At 37.1% G+C, this 18,616-nt stretch overlaps 1 protein-coding gene across 1 annotated transcript in view; it reads left to right on the top strand.

Annotated features, from left to right (window-relative positions):
- Window positions 1-18,616, top strand: part of pth1r (parathyroid hormone 1 receptor) — a 46,629-nt gene that overhangs the window by 25,703 nt on the left and 2,310 nt on the right. Inside the window, exons 3-8 of the mRNA XM_034137545.1 lie at window positions 8,911-9,021; window positions 9,253-9,374; window positions 13,060-13,154; window positions 14,939-15,125; window positions 17,360-17,513; window positions 18,003-18,063. Coding sequence (XP_033993436.1) covers window positions 8,911-9,021; window positions 9,253-9,374; window positions 13,060-13,154; window positions 14,939-15,125; window positions 17,360-17,513; window positions 18,003-18,063 — 730 coding nt within the window. The remainder of the gene's footprint in view (window positions 1-8,910; window positions 9,022-9,252; window positions 9,375-13,059; window positions 13,155-14,938; window positions 15,126-17,359; window positions 17,514-18,002; window positions 18,064-18,616) is intronic.

Raw genomic sequence — 18,616 nt, forward strand, 5'->3', positions numbered from 1 at the left:
AAAATATGATTATTTCTCTGCTCCTAGTTAATTCCTCGCAGATTCTTCCACCAGTCCCAGTCATTGCATGTCAGAGCTTCGAAAAATGTGTCCAATTCAACTAAATGTTTTTTTGTGAGTGAAGGCCAGAGCTAAATTATAGATTGTTTGATTGTGTACGGTGAGAGAAAATAATTCCACATCCTCCTATGAAACTTTTTTTATTTACTTTTCCATTATACTTATACTTACTTGTATTAGACAGGGTTCTTATGGTCATTAAAAACCTGGAAAAGTCATGGAAATTCAAAATGCTAATTCCAGGCCCTGGAAAAGTTATGGAAAACAATATTTTCCCCAAAGTTTTGGAAAAGTCATGGAAATGTGACTAAAATTGCATCAAATATAATTTATATTTTATCTAATCGCCAAAATAGTAATACTATAATGATAATAATTACTGTATCATATAGTAATGAAACGTAAAATGGCATTTAACTGACGAGGTATTTTGCTGGTGAGAGATTTTAGTTGCTTTAGCCTGTAGAAGCTAGTAAGCCTACTATTGGATTTGTTTTAGAAAGTGACAACATGTTTCAGACCCTATTTTCCTGTTCCATGTTCAAATAAACCATTTTCAGTGGTACCGCTGAGACAGAGTAATGTTTTTGGTCATGGAAAATTAGGTATAGGTCATGGAGAAGTCATGGAGAAGCATTGGTGAAAAAGTGTATGAACCCTGATTAGAACATTTGCATGTTGAACTACATGCTGGATATCTTCCCCAGCCTCAAGGAAATACAATAAAATAAATGGATTCATAATTTTAAACAATTGATAAAAATGTATAAATTAATAATGTTTGGTGCAAACATTTCAAATTTAAATACAAAAGGAAAAAAAAGTTTACTTTTGAAATGATTTCTCACAAAAACCTTTCTAAATAGTAAATTATTAAAAAGCGTGTAGTCAATAGACGTTTTTCTGCCTAAAATAGTTGAAATTGAACGTAAACTATATCAAACACCACATCCATGGCAATTAACCCATTTTTGCCCACTATTTAAATTGACTTTGGTTGAAGTTAATACAAATATTCATATTATATATATATATATATCTATATATATAGCATATCATTGATGCAGTCTTTCTGAACACTTTTAAAATAAAATACTGCAAATTAAGAATATTTGTAACCCTTTAACAGCCAGCGCCACCATTTGGTAGAGCTCTTTTTGTGTCTTGATATCTTATAAAAAAAGTTTTACTCCATCTGATTCAGCCAGCTCTACAATTTGGTTGACATGTTATGCACAAAACAACTTCTAGATGTCACTGTGGTTCGAATAGAAAGCCCTTCAGCTAGCTTCAACTTGTATTTATATATACAGTCTATGGCTTCAACTGAGAAAGTTGGCATGCTAAAAATCACTGCTGACGAAATCACTCTTTTTGGTCAACTTTTGTAAGGTAACCATGTCATTTTTGACATATTTTAGTGTCAGAGCACTGAGTGAACATAATAGATAACTTGATGCACAAAAAAAGTTTTAACAAGGGTGTAATTATTTTTTTGAAAATATGCTCAACCAACCGGTCGAATTGGCCTTTTATGGTAAACTAGCAATATGACTTTTTCAGAGTTTCAGAGATGTTTTTCAATAAAATATGGTAAATAAATGGCTAGATTTGTGGTAATATTACTACATCTAGTACTGCCTTATGATTCTCAGAGTGAAAGAGTGATAATAATTCATAAAGCAGCTTTCATGCATGGCATTCAGCCCGAAGTTGCACACAGATGAGCAAGTTAGGCCAACACAGGATATAGACATTTGCTGTTAGGCCAGTGGTTTCTTGTTAGGCCAATTCAGCATCTAGATGAGCAAGTCTTTTTTTTATTATGAAAAACACTTAACATTACTTTTTTCCTTTTTTTACAATTATAATTTATTTTCTTTTATGAATATATCTATATATTGCTAATTTTATTTGAGTTTGATGCATACAAATACTGTACTGTATGATGATTGTTGAAAATGCACTTTTACCATAGAAGGCCAGCTCGACCAGTTGGTAGTCTGGCTCAAAAAAACAAAACTGTGTGGTCAGTCAAAAAAAAAGAAATGTGTTTGTGGTTAGTTGTGGCCCATTTGATAAAAAAATGCAAACAAATAATTGTTCCATAGCTTTTTTCTTGGTCTGGCAGTTAAAAGGTTCATGTTCTGCACAGATAGTGCCTTAACTTGAATTTGAAAACACGTGGCAACTTTATTAATACAGCAGATGAAAAGATTTGTGGAAGGATAAATTCTTCATGGGCTTCAATGGCTCTCGAGATAAAGGGCGTTTTATGGTTGCTTGTATTATCCTCAGATAGTGGTTTGTTTAAATAACTAGTGACATTTTAATAAATATTGCAAAAAAGGGCATATATATAACCTGGCCGGCTTAACCAGTCTGTATTTCTTCAAGCACCACAAGATTCAGAGTTTATAAAGTAACTACACAGTAAAAGTACTTCATAGTACTTGTGGGGGTTTCACTAGTACTGAGTCCAACAGGATCAATCTCACGAAGAACTAATGACAACAAAAAATAATTCCCTCATCAAACTTAGCAGAAGTGGCTTGCTTTTGTTCTTAGGAGGGGACTTTGACAGGGTATTTCTAAAAAAATACACAGTAAAAGTACTTCAATGTATTGTTAGTAGCAGGCAAACTAATACCGAGTCCAACAGTGTCAGTTTTATTAAGAACTTGTGGTAAAAAATATTTGTAAAAAAAAAATGAAGAGCAGCTGATTTGAAAAAACAACGTGGAGAGACGGCTGAGTGACCGCAGTGCAGAATCGCTGTATAGTTTAAATCTCCTAACAATGTTGTCCATTTTAGACATAGACTTATTATATTTACAGCCCTTAATAACATTCATTTTCTGGGCTCAATGTGTGTCTTGGCCGTTTTCGTTGTGATCGCTAAATTCACCCTGTTTCCCCTCGTTTATAATATTATCAACGTTCCAAGCAAACGAGTGCTTTTGTTTTGAAATCACTTCCGCGAGTTTCGCGGCCCCCCCCCCCCCCCCCCCCTCCCCCTCCCCCCTCGCTACAATGACCATTAGACCATTTAGTAAGGTAAAAAACAAAAAGCAAAAACGCCTCACAGACACTCTTCCGTTTACTTGTTTAATAAAGAAAAACAAATGGTCCGTAGATACACGGATTAATCTCCCTCCATCATGTTGATTTGAATCAGAAGTTCTGAACATGAGCCCGCCCCGCTCGACCTTCTGAGCCAATCACAGCGCGATAATGACCTGCCTTCCGTTTCAACCATACTCCTTCCGTTTCCACTATACTTTCTCTCACACATACATGTATTCTTCTCTTGCATACATATATTGTCTTCATACATGCATATATTATTTATAATATTAAATGTAAACATTGAATGAATGTGCATGAGAGCAAAATGTATAAATATGAGCATTAAAATATATGAATATGAGAACAAAATGTAAAAATGTGTGAGTGAAAAACGTATAAATGTGTGAGTGACAATGTATGAATGTGTGCATTGAAATATGATAATATGAGAGCAGAATGTATGAATGTGTGAGTGTAAATATATATGTGTGTAAGAGTGAAAATGTATGTATGTAAAAGGAGAATGTATGTATGTAAGAGTGAAAATGTATGTATGTAAAAGGAGAATGTATGTATGTAAGAGTGAAAATGTATGTATGTAAAAGGAGAATGTATGTATGTAAGAGTGAAAATATATGTATGTAAAAGGAGAATGTACGTGTGTAAGAGTGAAAATGTATGTATGTAAAAGGAGAATATATGTGTGTAAGAGTGAAAATATATGTATGTAAAAGGCAGTGGCGAGCCGTGAGCTTTATACCTAGGCCCTCTGACCCCCACCCCTTCCTTCGAAAAAAAGACGTTATTACGTTATTACGTCAAAACAACGGCCCAGGGTGCAAAACGCATCAATGACAGCGACCCTCTACCACACAAAACAACACCTGTGAACCCAATTTGTGTTCTTTGACATTGAAAATGATATTGCATTGTGTTTGTTACTTTCATTGCAGTTGTATGTCTTAAGTGTAATTTGGCATGCTTTTATTTTGAAGGCGAGTTCACGCTGTTGACAGGAAGTTGTTGTTGCTATGGAAACAAGAAAAGTTTCACAGCGGGCGGAACTCGTCATAAAGTCCGCGATAATAAAACCCACCCATTTAGAGGGAAGATATGATTGGTCAATTGTACTGTCATTTGACATTACTCTCTCGTTCAGTTACTATAGCGGGCCCTCTGTGAATCGCAGAGAGGCCCGCTATAGTAACTGACATTCAAACAGAGACTGAACAGGCAGATTCGAAGGATTTATTTCTTTGGAAATGTTATTTTATTAAATCAAGTTTTTTTTCGGTAAAACTAATGAAAAATATAACAAAAATAATATTAAAAAAATATATATTTTAAAAAAATATATATTTTTTTAATGTTTTTAAATATTATTTTTTGGAATATCTTAGGCCCTCACAGAGGGCCTAGAGGGCCCTGACGGCTCGCCACTAAAAGGAGAATGTACGTGTGTAAGAGTGAAAATGTATGTATGTAAAAGGAGAATATATGTGTGTAAGAGTGAAAATATATGTATGTAAAAGGAGAATGTATGTGCGTGAGAGGACCAGTATGAATTACGGCCTGTACGGCCCCTCATAGAAATAACTAATGACATACTCAACCGAACCGGGTGCCTGTAACAGAAAGCAGAGAGGAGCAGAGAGGCTTTAAGTAGCTGCAGAGCACCCGACCCAGGTGCCCTGAATCACTGCAATCAGTGCAGCCAACGCAGCACAGACAGCACAGCCACACCCTCTCCACTGACGATCCCACAGGGGCATCACAGGTTACAATATCAAGTTGTTTGAATCTGAATTGTGCAAACAACAGGGTTTTATGTGCTGGATATTTCTTGCCCAGTAGCAGAATCTTCCTTGCTAAAGGTTGTTAAGAATGCATGCTAAGCTCGGCTAGCTTACTGCTAGTGGAAGTTTCATATTTACTACACTGACCAATCTTCACTGTTAAAACGAAAGGGAGTATTTTTGCTAACATTACAATATAGTCCTTTAATTGTTAATTGAGATGTAATTGCCCTTTATTTTTTGCAGTGTATCTTGGACAATAAGTTAATACATTTATTAATTTCAAAACTTTTAAAATAATTTATAAAACACGTTTTTAATAGGGTTTAATGCTAAATGGTATGAACAGCTTCTCAAAGTGAGTAGGCCTACAGTATGTGCTCAGTTTTTAATTATTACAAAAAAATAATAAGTTGTATCAGTCCCGAAGCAACACCTACACAACTTATTTGACCTTTTACATATTAAATTATCGTTGATAAATCAGTAAAAAAAAAAAAGATTATTAATCAATAATATAAATACAAGCGAATATCAGCCCTATATAAACTTGACATCCTTTTGTGGCAATGTGTCTGTACATACTGTGATATTAACACTGAATCAGAAAGGTCCTTCTGCTATCTGTGAAGTGCTTGAGGTGAAGTTTCAGGGTACATTAGCACATCACACAGTAGCTGATCTGCATACCTGATGCTGCGGGCAAACACTCTGGATATGACTCATCCTGTATGTGGGGGCTGTTTTTTGACCTCTTTCGGAAAATTGCACATTGTTCAATCAATTAAAATAAACATACCTTAAGAAAAAAAGAGTCCCTGATGTGGTTGTTGTATGCCTTGATAAGCAATATGTGCTTGTTAACATGCTTGAATTGATTTTCTTTTTTACTGAACTTGGCTTGCTTTGACATCATTTCACCTTGAATTTAACTTAAGAGTCTCATTTGGTTTTTTGTTTGTAACTATTTTATGTGGAAATAATTTTAAATCTGAGTAATGTATAATTTAGGAGGCTGCGAGATTTAAGATTCAGTTCAAGGAAAGCATTTATTGTGCTTTCTGGTGACCCATGTAAGTGTTTTCCTTGAAGTGGTCATTAGGACTTTGCCAGAATTCCCTCTTGTGATTTTCCAAACATTTTCTTTCCGCTTGTATTTTGGTGTGACCATCTTTGGGATGAGGTAGCTCGGAGAATAGCAGCTAAATTGCATTTTTTGGGACGTTTTTGCTTTACTTCAGTATTTGTCTTGCCTGTGTCCAGCATGACCACCCCCATCTGTTTGTTTTTCTTCTGGCACTGTATAAACATGTGGTGTTCTATTATAGGAGATGTGGAGTGAGGACTGTTGTAGAAACGCTTGGTCTGAAATGTAGGTTTTGCTCTGTAATTAATTGATTGTGCAAGTCTAGGTCCAGAGAAAACAAATGATCATGTGGGAGGCTAAAACCATAGTTTTGGTTCGATTTCAGCATTTTATCTATTTGTTTTTGTTTCTCAATTTTGCTTTAAACACACAAAATCTCCATTGCGTGGCAAAGACAAGGTTTTCATTGAGGGAAACACTGAGGTTTACTTGGAGAGGACAGTGGAGGGATGTGGGTGCAATGCCCCAGACCTTGCAGTGTGAAAATAGCTCAGCCTTCAAGCTTGTGGTTTGCGTGTAGAATAACATCAGCGATCATTATAAAAGGTTGCATGTATGTATCATGAGAAAATGCAATATGTGTTTTGACATCTGCCGGTTAGAAACCAATGAGTCTGGGGGAAAGAAAACCGTATTAAAACCCCAGTGACATCACTATTACCAAAGTCCCTCCGTAGTCAGGTTTATATTTAAATCGTGGTCAAGAAATGAACGGGAAATTATATATGTGCGTGTGTTCTGTGTTTAATTTGAGCCTGTTAGTAGGTGGTCCTATGGTAATGAAACCTATGGCAAAAAATGAAAAGCAATTTTACTTTTACTCCCAGGATGTGTGGTCTGCGTGATTTTCAAAACTAAACTCTGTTTTTCAACCACCAGAGATCTGTAGGAATCAGTCAGCTCTTTAATTTTGCGCTCCAAGTGACAGGCAAATAAAAAGCATGTCGTCATGGCTTCAGATGTTTCTTTTTTTTATAGTTTGATTATAGGAATGAGAAAATAATGGATCTACTGCAGAGAGAGGATAGTTTTAGTTTTATCCTTAACTACTTATTAGTGGTCAAAGTTGGGCAGATGTTTTCAATAATACAATATGGATGCCAAGCCATCAGGGAGGCTTTTGCCAGGAATCTGTGTGGAAAGGGACTTTGCTCCCACTATCAAGTGCTGAGGTCCACGGTTTAGCGGACAATTAGGGGCCTCTACGGTCGGAAATGGCATTTTTCCTCCCTTTGAACATGCAACTCTTTGTCTGAACTAAGTAGACATATGTTATTACAAAGTCTCATGTTGTACATTCTTCATGAAAATTGATGAAAGAGATTTGGTGATCTTCAGGAAAAGCACAGAGTAAACAATCTTGAAGCTTCCTGCACAACTTTTCACATATTCCTCATTCACAAATGTGAATCTTTAATTGAATCTTTCATCTGATCAGCCAATCCTGTATTTAAAAGCACAACTATGTGAAATGGTTATGGATGTTTTTTTTACTTTTTTTTAGATGTTTTGACTCATAATGTCTGTTCATTAAGGACCAAAACGAGGAGAGGGATGAGGTATTCCACAAGATATATGATCATTTTCGATTTTTGATTATTATTAATACTGCCAAAATAGAATATCTTTATTAAATAGTGACAGTCGAGATATGAAAAAAAATTACACCTCGACCTCCAGGGAGCCGTGATAATTAAATTGAAAGATTAAAAAATGATCCATTAGTAAGTTGATTAATAAAATAATTGGCAACAAAAACTAATTGAATGTTACAGTTAGTAAACCAGGCAAAATGGCAAACCCCTTGTTTCCAGCGTCTCGTAAATAATAAATAATGGATTATATTAAAGTTTTGGACTCTTGGTCAGCCACGAGATCGGCAAATATTCATATTTTGAATATAACTTGAAGAGAAGAAAATCTATATTAAAATCAAATATGTTCACTAGCATGCCTCATTGGTGCTTGTCAATACCAAACTAATGAGACAGAAGGGAAACTTTCCAATATTTTTATATTTCTATATCAAGAACATTCAACATAGCTTTTATTATGCCTTTGTAACCGGCGATTATATGTTTGTGGATGGTGACAAATAAATGTCAGCTTGGAGTCAGGGATGATTTTATTGGGTTAAGGTGGTCAAAAGCCAAGATCACTGCGATCTAACGAAACAGGGTTTTGGCAACAAAAAACAAAAAAATTCATATGCTTATTATGATAGTTTTACACATGTCTAATAAAATAGTGATGACATTTTGGAAAGAAGTTGATGTAAACTGCATCATGACTTGTTGACGGAAGCATACAACCACCACTCATTAGTATTTCGCCATAATAAGATACTCAGAGTACTACAATGCAGTATGGAAGGAAATATTTTTTTAATTAGATCCAATCTGAAATGAATACCATACAGCAAAAAAACAATATGATGCTATCAAGACAAAAACATTCATTAAATATGCTGCAACTCACAAACAAGCCTTAATCAACAAACCAGATTCAATGGACAACTTGTTATCTGCATGTGGGAAATTAGAATTTTTGCTAATCTGAATTGTATGAGAAATGATTGGGTGTTTGTTTTCCCCATAACCAAGGCTTTCTTTAAACACAACAAAGACTCACCACACATTACAAGACTGTTTAACAGTGCTGATTTACATACTGTGTAAAGTTCATACCTGGCCTACTTTTCAAAGGACAACATGACCCTTGGCAACATGCTGCACTTCTTCTCTTGTAAATGCCTACAGACATGTAATGCTGGAGCAGAGGGAGAACAACCCTCTGTGGTTCTAGATTTAAAAGTCAGTAATGCTTTTGTCTCCACAGAAAGTTACTGCTCACCAGAATGGGACGGCATTGTTTGTTGGCCTGGAGGGCCTCCGGGAAAGCTTGTATCAACCACCTGTCCGGAGTATATCCATGACTTCAACCATAAAGGTGAGCGCTAGCCCTGGACACAGCTGAAACCGTAATGCTTTTTTCCAGCTGCTCAAAGAGCACCAGGCCCCGGATGATGCTAACGTACTGTAATCATAACTTGGCTTCCTAACCTCTTTCTCAAGTTCAACAATTATTCAGGTCCAATTAAGCTGGATGAGTAATTGCTTGTGTTGAAAAACAAGTGGCAAAATCTGTAATTAAAAATAGCCTTTTCTGTTTGGTGTCTAGGACTGGCATACCGTCGGTGTGACAACAACGGAACGTGGGAACTGGCCACAGCCAACAAGACGTGGGCCAATTATAACGAATGTTCAAAATTCCTCCTCCATTACAACCCTAGCCATGAAAGGGTAAGGTCCGTCTCATCGCCATTTCCATGCTCATGGTCACAGTTACAGTGTCTTCCTCCAGAATAATGCATCAAGTTAATTGTAATGCTTTATATATTTCAGCCTTCTAGGCATTTGTTGCACCGTTTTACCCTGCAATTACAACCCCTTTTAAATGTGTAGCACATTGTCAGCATGCCTGCTAAGTAATGTACAGTGCAAATGAAATTGAGTCTTATTGAGTGAAATGTAGAGATAATGACGGGAAGATAATGACAGTATGCCAATGTGGTTGCTTTTTGATAATATGAGACTTCAATCAGCTAAATGTCAGTATAAACTAAAGGGATTGCTACACTGACTTAATTGCTAATTGCAAAACTTCTCAAAAAGCATTCAATTTCAAAGAAGTCTAAGAAGTCACCAATAATGACTAAACCTCATAGACAACTTCACGGCAGCCTACACAGGGATAAAATAGATGAAAACCAAAATGACTCCATGTACTAGAGTCATGCTGCTTTCCTGGTATTGAAGTAATCAAACTTTAAAAAAGAAGTGTCCCACAGTAGCCATTTGAGGCTACCAGTTATCTCAGTTGTGTTTGTTGTTTTTCATGAATGAACTCAAATCTTGTAAATTAGTTATGCCCTGAATTATCATAAGTATGCGCACAGCTAAACATTACACCCACATTTTGAAACCAGGCTGAATGGGAGCAAATCTCTGCAGCCAGGTTCCAGTGATTGGTGATAAGACCCGTCTCACAGCTGGGTGCCTAACCTCGTCCCAGGTGTCCTCAAGGTGTTTGATGGGGTTCAGATCAGCACTCTGCTACCAAACTAGGTCTGTTACCCCTTTTTTTTATGAACCTCACTTTGAAAAAACATTGTCACATTGAAACATTGGGTTGAACATGGAGGTACACTTTTGTCATTGCATTATCATTATACATAAACAATCAAAAATAGCTACAGAAGAAGCACAACAGAAACTGTGTGTGTTTTGTGTTTTCGGCTACTTGCTTGAAAAGTCCCAGGCTAGTTTTGTGATTTAATTGTATTTTTTTATTGTCGTTTGCTGTTGTTATGATTGATGATGATTGAAGAGCAAAGCTGACATGGGGATGATCATTGTTCCATGCCTGCCTCATCAGTCAATGTATCCTTATACAACAAGAGTTATGTTGTTATTTTTGAATGTCCAGCAAAACAAGGCAACAAACCACTTAGATAGGATACCGAAAATATGGTGCTTTGGGTTCAAATAAATATGCAAGTTGTCTTCATTAAGTACAGATGTAACAAATAAATCAACAGTGATTTCTTGTTTCACACGGGACACAAACAGTGTTCTCCTATAGGGGAAAATATTATGATTTTGGATCCATCAACCCTCACCTACCTAGCAGTAGGACTGACGCACAACTGTTTTATCATACATTACCAATCCTGTCTCACAATTTAATGGAATGTATGTTAACTGATTACTTGCGTCATATACAAGTTATAGTGCATTACTTTTCCTAGGTATAAGTACCAACAGTTTAGGAGAATAGCCTACATCAGTAGTAGTTGAAACCCTCACTCTATATTTATTGTTGTCACAGATGTATATGCACACAGTACTATTACACAGTAGTTGTTGTGTAATATCAGTATGCAATACAATAGTTGTACATTTCACACAAGCAAACATTTGCAACAACTTTAAATACACTTACATAACATCATATATTAGCATCAATGGGGATACAAATAACACAGAATATTGAAGGCCATATCACTGTGTCTTACCATTATCCCAGATAACAACCATCATACCACTTTTACAATTTCTAATCATGACATCACTATTGTGTCTTGTTTATATTAAACCACTAACACAGCGTTCCTAAACCTTATAATTAGGCTAAACTATCGGTAACATAAAATCCAACGGAGTCTGCATGCGAGAGTCAAACCTGGGATCATAAATACCAAGAGCACTGACATCACCATCACACCACAGCGCTTGTAGAGACATTTTTTGTAAAGCAGGCAAGGCAACCTCCTGCTCCTCCGTCCTCCATGTGACTGACAAAGGTGACCCTGACCGCAGCTTTGTTTCTTTCTCTATCACTGTGTAAAGGTTGGATGTCAGTACATAACACTGGCAGTGAATAGGACTACTGGGTATTGTAAGTAGGGTGGAAAACTGCTGTAAGGCTATAAATGGTCAAAATAGAACTAACTCAGCTCTTATTGGTTATATATGGACAAATGTGTATCAGTAAAAAATGCATTGTGCACAGTACCTAATGATGCTGACATGGCTTTTAAAGGAGTTTTTATTGTATTTTCTTTATGGTCTCAAAACATTTTTTGTACAGTCTTGAATATAAAGCCTTCAATAGCCTTTTAATGAATTAGGTGTATTATTACCAAATTAGAGGTTGGTGTTTAGTGGCTCTGCAGTGTTGCTAGTGGTTACAAAATGTTTTGCACTTGGCTAATAGGGGACAAAGAGAAAAGGAGGACTCAGTTACTCATTTTTAGAAACGTTGAATTACTTTTTTTACACATTTGTGCCATGGGTTGGTAAAATCATCAGCTGTATGTTCCACATACATTTTCCTCTCGGCTGTGTGAATGTGGTGTCGAGGATGTGGGCACAACCTCATCATGGCGCCCTTCAGTTTCTCTATGACTTCACATGTTTATGTTGATGGGATCCCGAGGGAGCGGTTGCAGCAGTTAATGACAAATACATATGCACAAATGAAAGCCCCACACAGCTCAACTGCCATGCCGCAGACCACCACCACAACTTAGACACAACTTCGTTTTTCTGGCACAGGACCCTGATGCTAAATGATAACAGCAGTGCAGTATCTGGTTACGTCACACGGGGCTCTTAACCCCCTTCTCAGCATGTTGACGCACAGAAGGACTGGTTAGTGGCTCTCTTCTGGCTGCCAGCTCACGACTGAAGATGAAACCGCCCCACCCAGCCTTTCTCAGCCCCGCCACCCATGTCAAATGCTGTTTTCCATCAGAAATGTCTGAGTGTTTGAGACATTTCTGTCACCAGGTGGCAATGGCATATTCAAAGGGAAGATATTCCAATATAGGGCGAATGTTGTAAACACATGCTCTTTCTAATAAAATAACTTAAGTAAGGTAGTCAATAATAATGTACCTGATAGTAATGTTACGAAGCACTTAGAATAAACTGATGCTGCAGTGGCTTAAATCAAGTATAACTAAAAACATTCAACAAACAAATATGTTAACTAGTTATTCAATGTTTCTGCTTCCGTAAAACGGAATAAAACCCCTTTGAGTATGCATGTTATTTTCCAACCGTTGGAATTTTTTTTTCATGAAAGCAGCATTAAATGACATTACATTGCGGTAACTGCGGCATATTGAACATTTCGTTAGCAGATGAGCAAACAATAAATCGTAATTAAGTACAAGCGTACACAAGATTTGTTTTGATCTATTTACTTTCTATTGTCGACATGTCCTATTTACTAAGGCAATTGTTACTATTCATACATTTTCTAGTTTGTTTTCGAGTTCTTTGACACAAACTGCAGGTATTTAATTTGAATAGGCACTACAATGAATGCACTAAGGAAGGATGTGCTGTAGTCCTGTCTCATTATTGTTATCCATTTTGAAGCCTGTTGATATTGTAACAAACAATGCTCTTTCAACAGGAGGTCTTTCATCGTCTGTATCTCATCTACACAGTCGGGTACTCCATCTCTCTGGGATCACTCATGGTTGCTGTCGTCATCTTGGGATATTTTCGGTGAGTCGATGCAGTGAACATTTTCCAATTAATCCTTTCAACCCCAGAGGCTCACAAGAGAGGGATTTAGGAACAAATAAGTGTAGAGCCATTGCAGCAGGGATCGAAACAGAGTGTAAAGGTTTACCAGCATGATGGCACAATGAAAATGTCTTACCATGTTATACGTCGCAAACATAGGAAACAGAAAGCATTTTAATTGTGTGATGGCTTAATGGATTAATGGCTGAATGGCTTTGTCATGAAATCATGCGATATGCCACCGCCTTTATAAGCATGCGATGGAGTGTGTCACGGCAAAAACACAAAGCATGCAAACTGAATCAAACATTACCTTTGGTCTTTACTTTGAGTTTTAACAGACTATGATATATCCACCTTTGAGGAAGAATCTGCCTTCAGGCTTGCAGGAGCGCATGTCTGTGACATTTAAGTTCTTTGTTATTTTCATGCTGATTTCAAGACTCAATGAACAACAACCAAAGCTTTGATATTGATTCTGTTCATCCGATATGCTTGCAAAGATTACAGGTCTCAAGCCTTTTGCCTTTATCCTTTCCCTCTACTCCCACAAATAAAGAAAATTGGGAAGTGCTTAAAAATGTGAATAATTGAGAGGGAAATTCTAAGCTATTGCATTTGAACAGCTTTGCTTCTCCTACTGTAGGAATGTTAAATATATATTTGATCATTAAAGAAAAACCCTAAAACAAGGTTGAATTCATTTAATTTTTGAGGCAACAGTTGTTTTTTTCCCCCAGCTAATTAATGCAGGGCACATTTGTCCTTATTTGCTTATATGTTAAGCATGGGGAGTATCAGGAATCGATGTGAAGGCGCTGTTTACCAATGTTCCCACCAGCGTGATTTACCATACAGGCAGGCAGTCAGACGGCTTTAGGAACGCTCCCAACTGGCACCAGGAAATCTATGGGCCAAATTAGTTTAATAAGTTATCCCATGGGCCCTTCTGACATTCTGGCTCTGTGCTCCGGAGCACTCCAGCCATGTCTCCCCTTCAACATCTCAGCTTTTAGACAGGAGAGCTCGTAAATGTTTTCCAGGGAGAAAAAAGGGATATTTGACATTAGCAGTTGTGTTCAGAATTTTTCACTAGGGAAATGTGCGCTAGATTAGTTTGCCCCTTAAATCAATATCTCTCTAAGGATAGCTTGCCAAATATTCAGCTCATTAATGAGGCTTTAGAAGAAAAATAGCTAATAACGAATAGATTTTTTTTCTCCTATAAGCAGTATTGTTCACGTTGGCTTTTAGAATGAATTCAAACGTTATGAACATTCAGTTGTATTATTAGTTTTTATTGTATTTTTATAGCATATTCAAATGCTGGAGCATCCCCCCAAAGGCCCGCTCCACAGTAAATGCTCAGACAGGATGTTTTGGATGAACTTTTGACAGATAAACTCGTGATTGTCTGGAAGCAAATTTGCATGCTTTTCTCAACACATGCTTGCAATTTTGTTTTTACAGCTCCCTTTGAGCGGAGCAATTCAATATTTGTGCGTCTCAAGCCCCTAAATCTCAAGAATGTGTTATAGTCAGCGTGGAACTCAGCTGGCTCTAATTAGGATGAGTATTGTTGCAGTGTGTGTGTGTGAAAGTACTTACACACAATTACATGAAGTTGTGCCAGCCCACCCACACACACACACACACACACACACGCACGCACGCACGCACGCACGCACGCACGCACACACACACACACAATTGTCCAAAGGTCTCTCTTTTGACCTTGCCGCTCTTGTTTGTTTTCTCCCTAGACGATTGCACTGCACCAGGAACTACATCCACATGCACCTATTTGTGTCCTACATGCTAAGAGCTATCAGTATTTTTGTGAAAGATGTTGTGCTCTACTCTGGATCAGCCGTAGAGAGCATGGAAAGAGTCACCGTGGAAGACCTCAAGTCCATCACTGAGGCTCCGCCAGCCAACAAAACACAGTTTGTAAGTACACCAGCACAGCACACTCTGACCTTAACGGAGAAAAAATTGAGGGAAAACCACTCACTGAAAATCACGTGTATGCCACAGCAAGCGACAAGACACATAATGGTACTTTTTCAATGTGACATACAGTATTAATATAGGTACAGTGTGCCATTAGGCCAATGAAGGATTATCTGTTTTTTATGAAAGTCATAACAGAAGTCCTTGTTTCATTGTGTTTCATGAACAGATCATTTAACTTATCGTGTAGTTGGGCGTTAACATTTTGCTTCCAAAAAGGAAGTTGTAATTTGCAAGTCTCACCTGCCTTTCCAGTGCTGGAGCAAATAAACGGCACGGTTTGTCACCATGCCAAGCTTTTACTAGGCCAGTACTTGGCTTTCCCTTTCAGAGTCAGGTTTCAAAAATGGGTGAAGACTGGGCACTTTTCATGCATGCTTAAAAACGCAAACAAACAATTTGTGCCATTTATTTAGTGGGCACCTCCTGGCTCTAAATTGTGTTTTACTGCATATGCAAACTTGGAGGGAATATTGATATCGCTCTTCTCCTATAGGTGCATCAGTGCAGATTGTATTTGTGCAAGAGTTTATTCTTGCCTTAAATAATGGCTAGAGTTTTATTTTGGCTAGAGTTTTTTATTAAAGAGGCATTTTTATTATAATTGGAAACACTTTTACATTATTATTTAGGAGGAATGTTTAATTGTTAAGGCACTTAATACATATTTGATCTTCAAGTACATATTTGTTTTGGTTCGGAACTTCCTCTCTATCTAAGGAATCAAGTATGTAGCAAAGAACCGCATAATGAAAATAGAAATTGGCCATTGTTCAACACTAATACGATTAAAAATATCTCTGTTGATCTATAGTTTTAGTGCTAAAAGGTTTCAATTTACCTTTCATTTGCACATTTCATTTGCTGATTTTGACATATTCATCAACATTCATCATCAAACTGTCTGACTCCTAAACATCTGCATTCTTTTTAGTCCGTAACAAGAACCTTATACTCAAGCTTTTAAAATCAGTTGTATTGAAGAAATAGGAACAAATTATGTTTGTAGAAAACTAAAATATCCAAAGTCCCCATGGCTAAATCCCTGCTGTAGCCCAGAAATGCTTTTTAGAATACACATTGATGAACAACCAAAGCTAGACCACAGTGTGGAGGTTGACTTTAAGTGGAGCCGAATCGATGACTGACTAAATGAATAAAGGCTTCTGGGACTTCCTGTCAATGCAACAAGAACATAATAGGTTTTATTCATTATTTATATTTATAAACCCACATTGAGGGGCTAACTACAGAGGGATGGAGGATAGAGAGCTGAATTGATCAAATTGACTTGACTAGACCCTGTTTGTTCCACCAAATATGATCAGCAAGAAAATGCTGTAAATGAAAGGCGAAGTTTAAATATACTTATCTATAAAAACATGTTTTTTTCAATTTAACTTGTGATTGCACTTTTAAAGAATAACATTAGAATAAAGCTTGGGCTTCAACAAGTGTAGATAATGAATCAAGACACTGTGTCAGAGACAAATAACAGGGTGTGAATAACACAAGCACTAACACTATCTAAATTATGTAAATTCTTCGTGCAAATCAGTATAATTATAGACTCTTCGCTCTCAGAAAGAAACGTCTTCCTTCTATACTGATTATAGATGGCATCATGTTGTCTGACATCAAACACCAACTGCATCTCATCTGTAGCAATGTCATCAAAGTGATGTCTCCATAGTTTCTAGCTAATACAATGTCGTATCTGAGCAGGGAGGAGGTTGAAGCCAGCCAAGATGGAGGTGTTGAGTGCTGAAGTATGGGGTGATACACATGAATGAATACATCAACACAAGAAGCTTCACAAACTCGTTTGTTGACCTCATTTCAGCCTCCCAGGAATGTCCCGTAGATCATCTTCAGTTATCGCCATCAATCTGATGTTTTGCTTACTTTTCCTCTTTCTTTCTCAAGTGTTTTAAAACCAAGTCTTAGACACACGGGTAGCCAATTAAAGGATCTGAAAACTGGAAAGATGTGATCCACTTTCATGGTCTTTCTTGGTCTAATGCGGGTCTCCGAAAGCATGCATTCAGTCAGCTGCAGCTGTCTGTTTTGATGGACTCTTACAGTTTTCTGGAAAGTGTTCAAAAAGTGGGACTTTTTGTCGGTGTGGGTATTGATTAAATCCGTTTTCCTTTTCTGTTGTTTGTGTATAGATCGGCTGCAAGGTGGTTGTGACCTTGTTCTTGTACTTTCTGGCGACCAATTACTACTGGATCCTTGTGGAGGGTCTTTACCTCCACAGCCTCATCTTTATGACCTTCTTCTCAGACAGAAAATATCTATGGGGATTTACTCTGATTGGATGGGGTGAGTTATGTTTCATTTACATACGCATGCATGTGATTGCAATATGATTAGTGGACTTGCCAATGCTAATTAAAACATTAAATATGTTAAGTATTTTGTAAGGTTGTTATGGTCTGATTTAATCATGTTAAAAAAAGAGAGAGAGAGAGAAATCTGCTGTCATATCCCTGATATTGCATTTTATATATATATATATATATATATATATAGCTCAGGACAGTAGAGAATGACTCATGCCTGTAAACACACTGGCTGAATATGGGCTTTACAGTTCCTGCATTGTACACACTGTGCGTATAAGTGACTTAAGCACAGCGCATACAATGTGGATGCTGTGCTACCCGGGTTCTACCAATACTGACAAATAATGGATATCTTAAAGATTTATGAGATTATTTTATATATATATATATATATATATATATATATATATTATAGTAATGGCTATTTTATCACAACATCTTTAATTGGTTTAATTGTATTTCTCAGGAGTACCAGCTATGGTTGTGACAGTTTGGGCAACTATGAGAGCCACGTTTGCAGACACAGAGTAAGTGATCTGTAAAAACATAAATACATATTTTCTTGGTAAATTTAAATAAAGAGAGAATTACATTTCGCCTCAGTAGTTTTACTTCGCTGATCAGATGTGGGATCTGCGGAAATTCTCCTTCAACAGATTTGCATATCCACATAAGGCTGTAACAACAGCATATCTAAGGTTCAAGATAACAAGTCTAAAAATATCGCATTCTTCACAGATTCTGATTACCGAGTACACCATATACTTGTGTAGTAAAGCTTGAGGACAGGTTTAAAAGCTGTGAAGAATTAAAGTGGAGAGAATACCTTCAGAGAATACTGCCTTAAACCAACTTTGAGGGCCGTGGACCCCCCTCTTACTGACTATCTGTAGTCTCCACATTGGTCCTGGACCACAGTCAAACATGAAGGACCATGGAGCTGAGAGCTTACGGCTAAGCTGGTATCCGGCTGATGTCCAGCACATATTTCACTTATCATTCAGCAGGAGAGCAGCTCCCTGCCACGCATTTTGGGCAGGAAAACAAACTAAGCATGATAGTAACCAAAGCTGTAGTAAA

The sequence above is a fragment of the Trematomus bernacchii genome, unplaced genomic scaffold, assembly GCF_902827165.1.
Source record: "Trematomus bernacchii unplaced genomic scaffold, fTreBer1.1, whole genome shotgun sequence".
In the NCBI taxonomy this organism is placed as follows: Eukaryota; Metazoa; Chordata; class Actinopteri; order Perciformes; family Nototheniidae; genus Trematomus; species Trematomus bernacchii.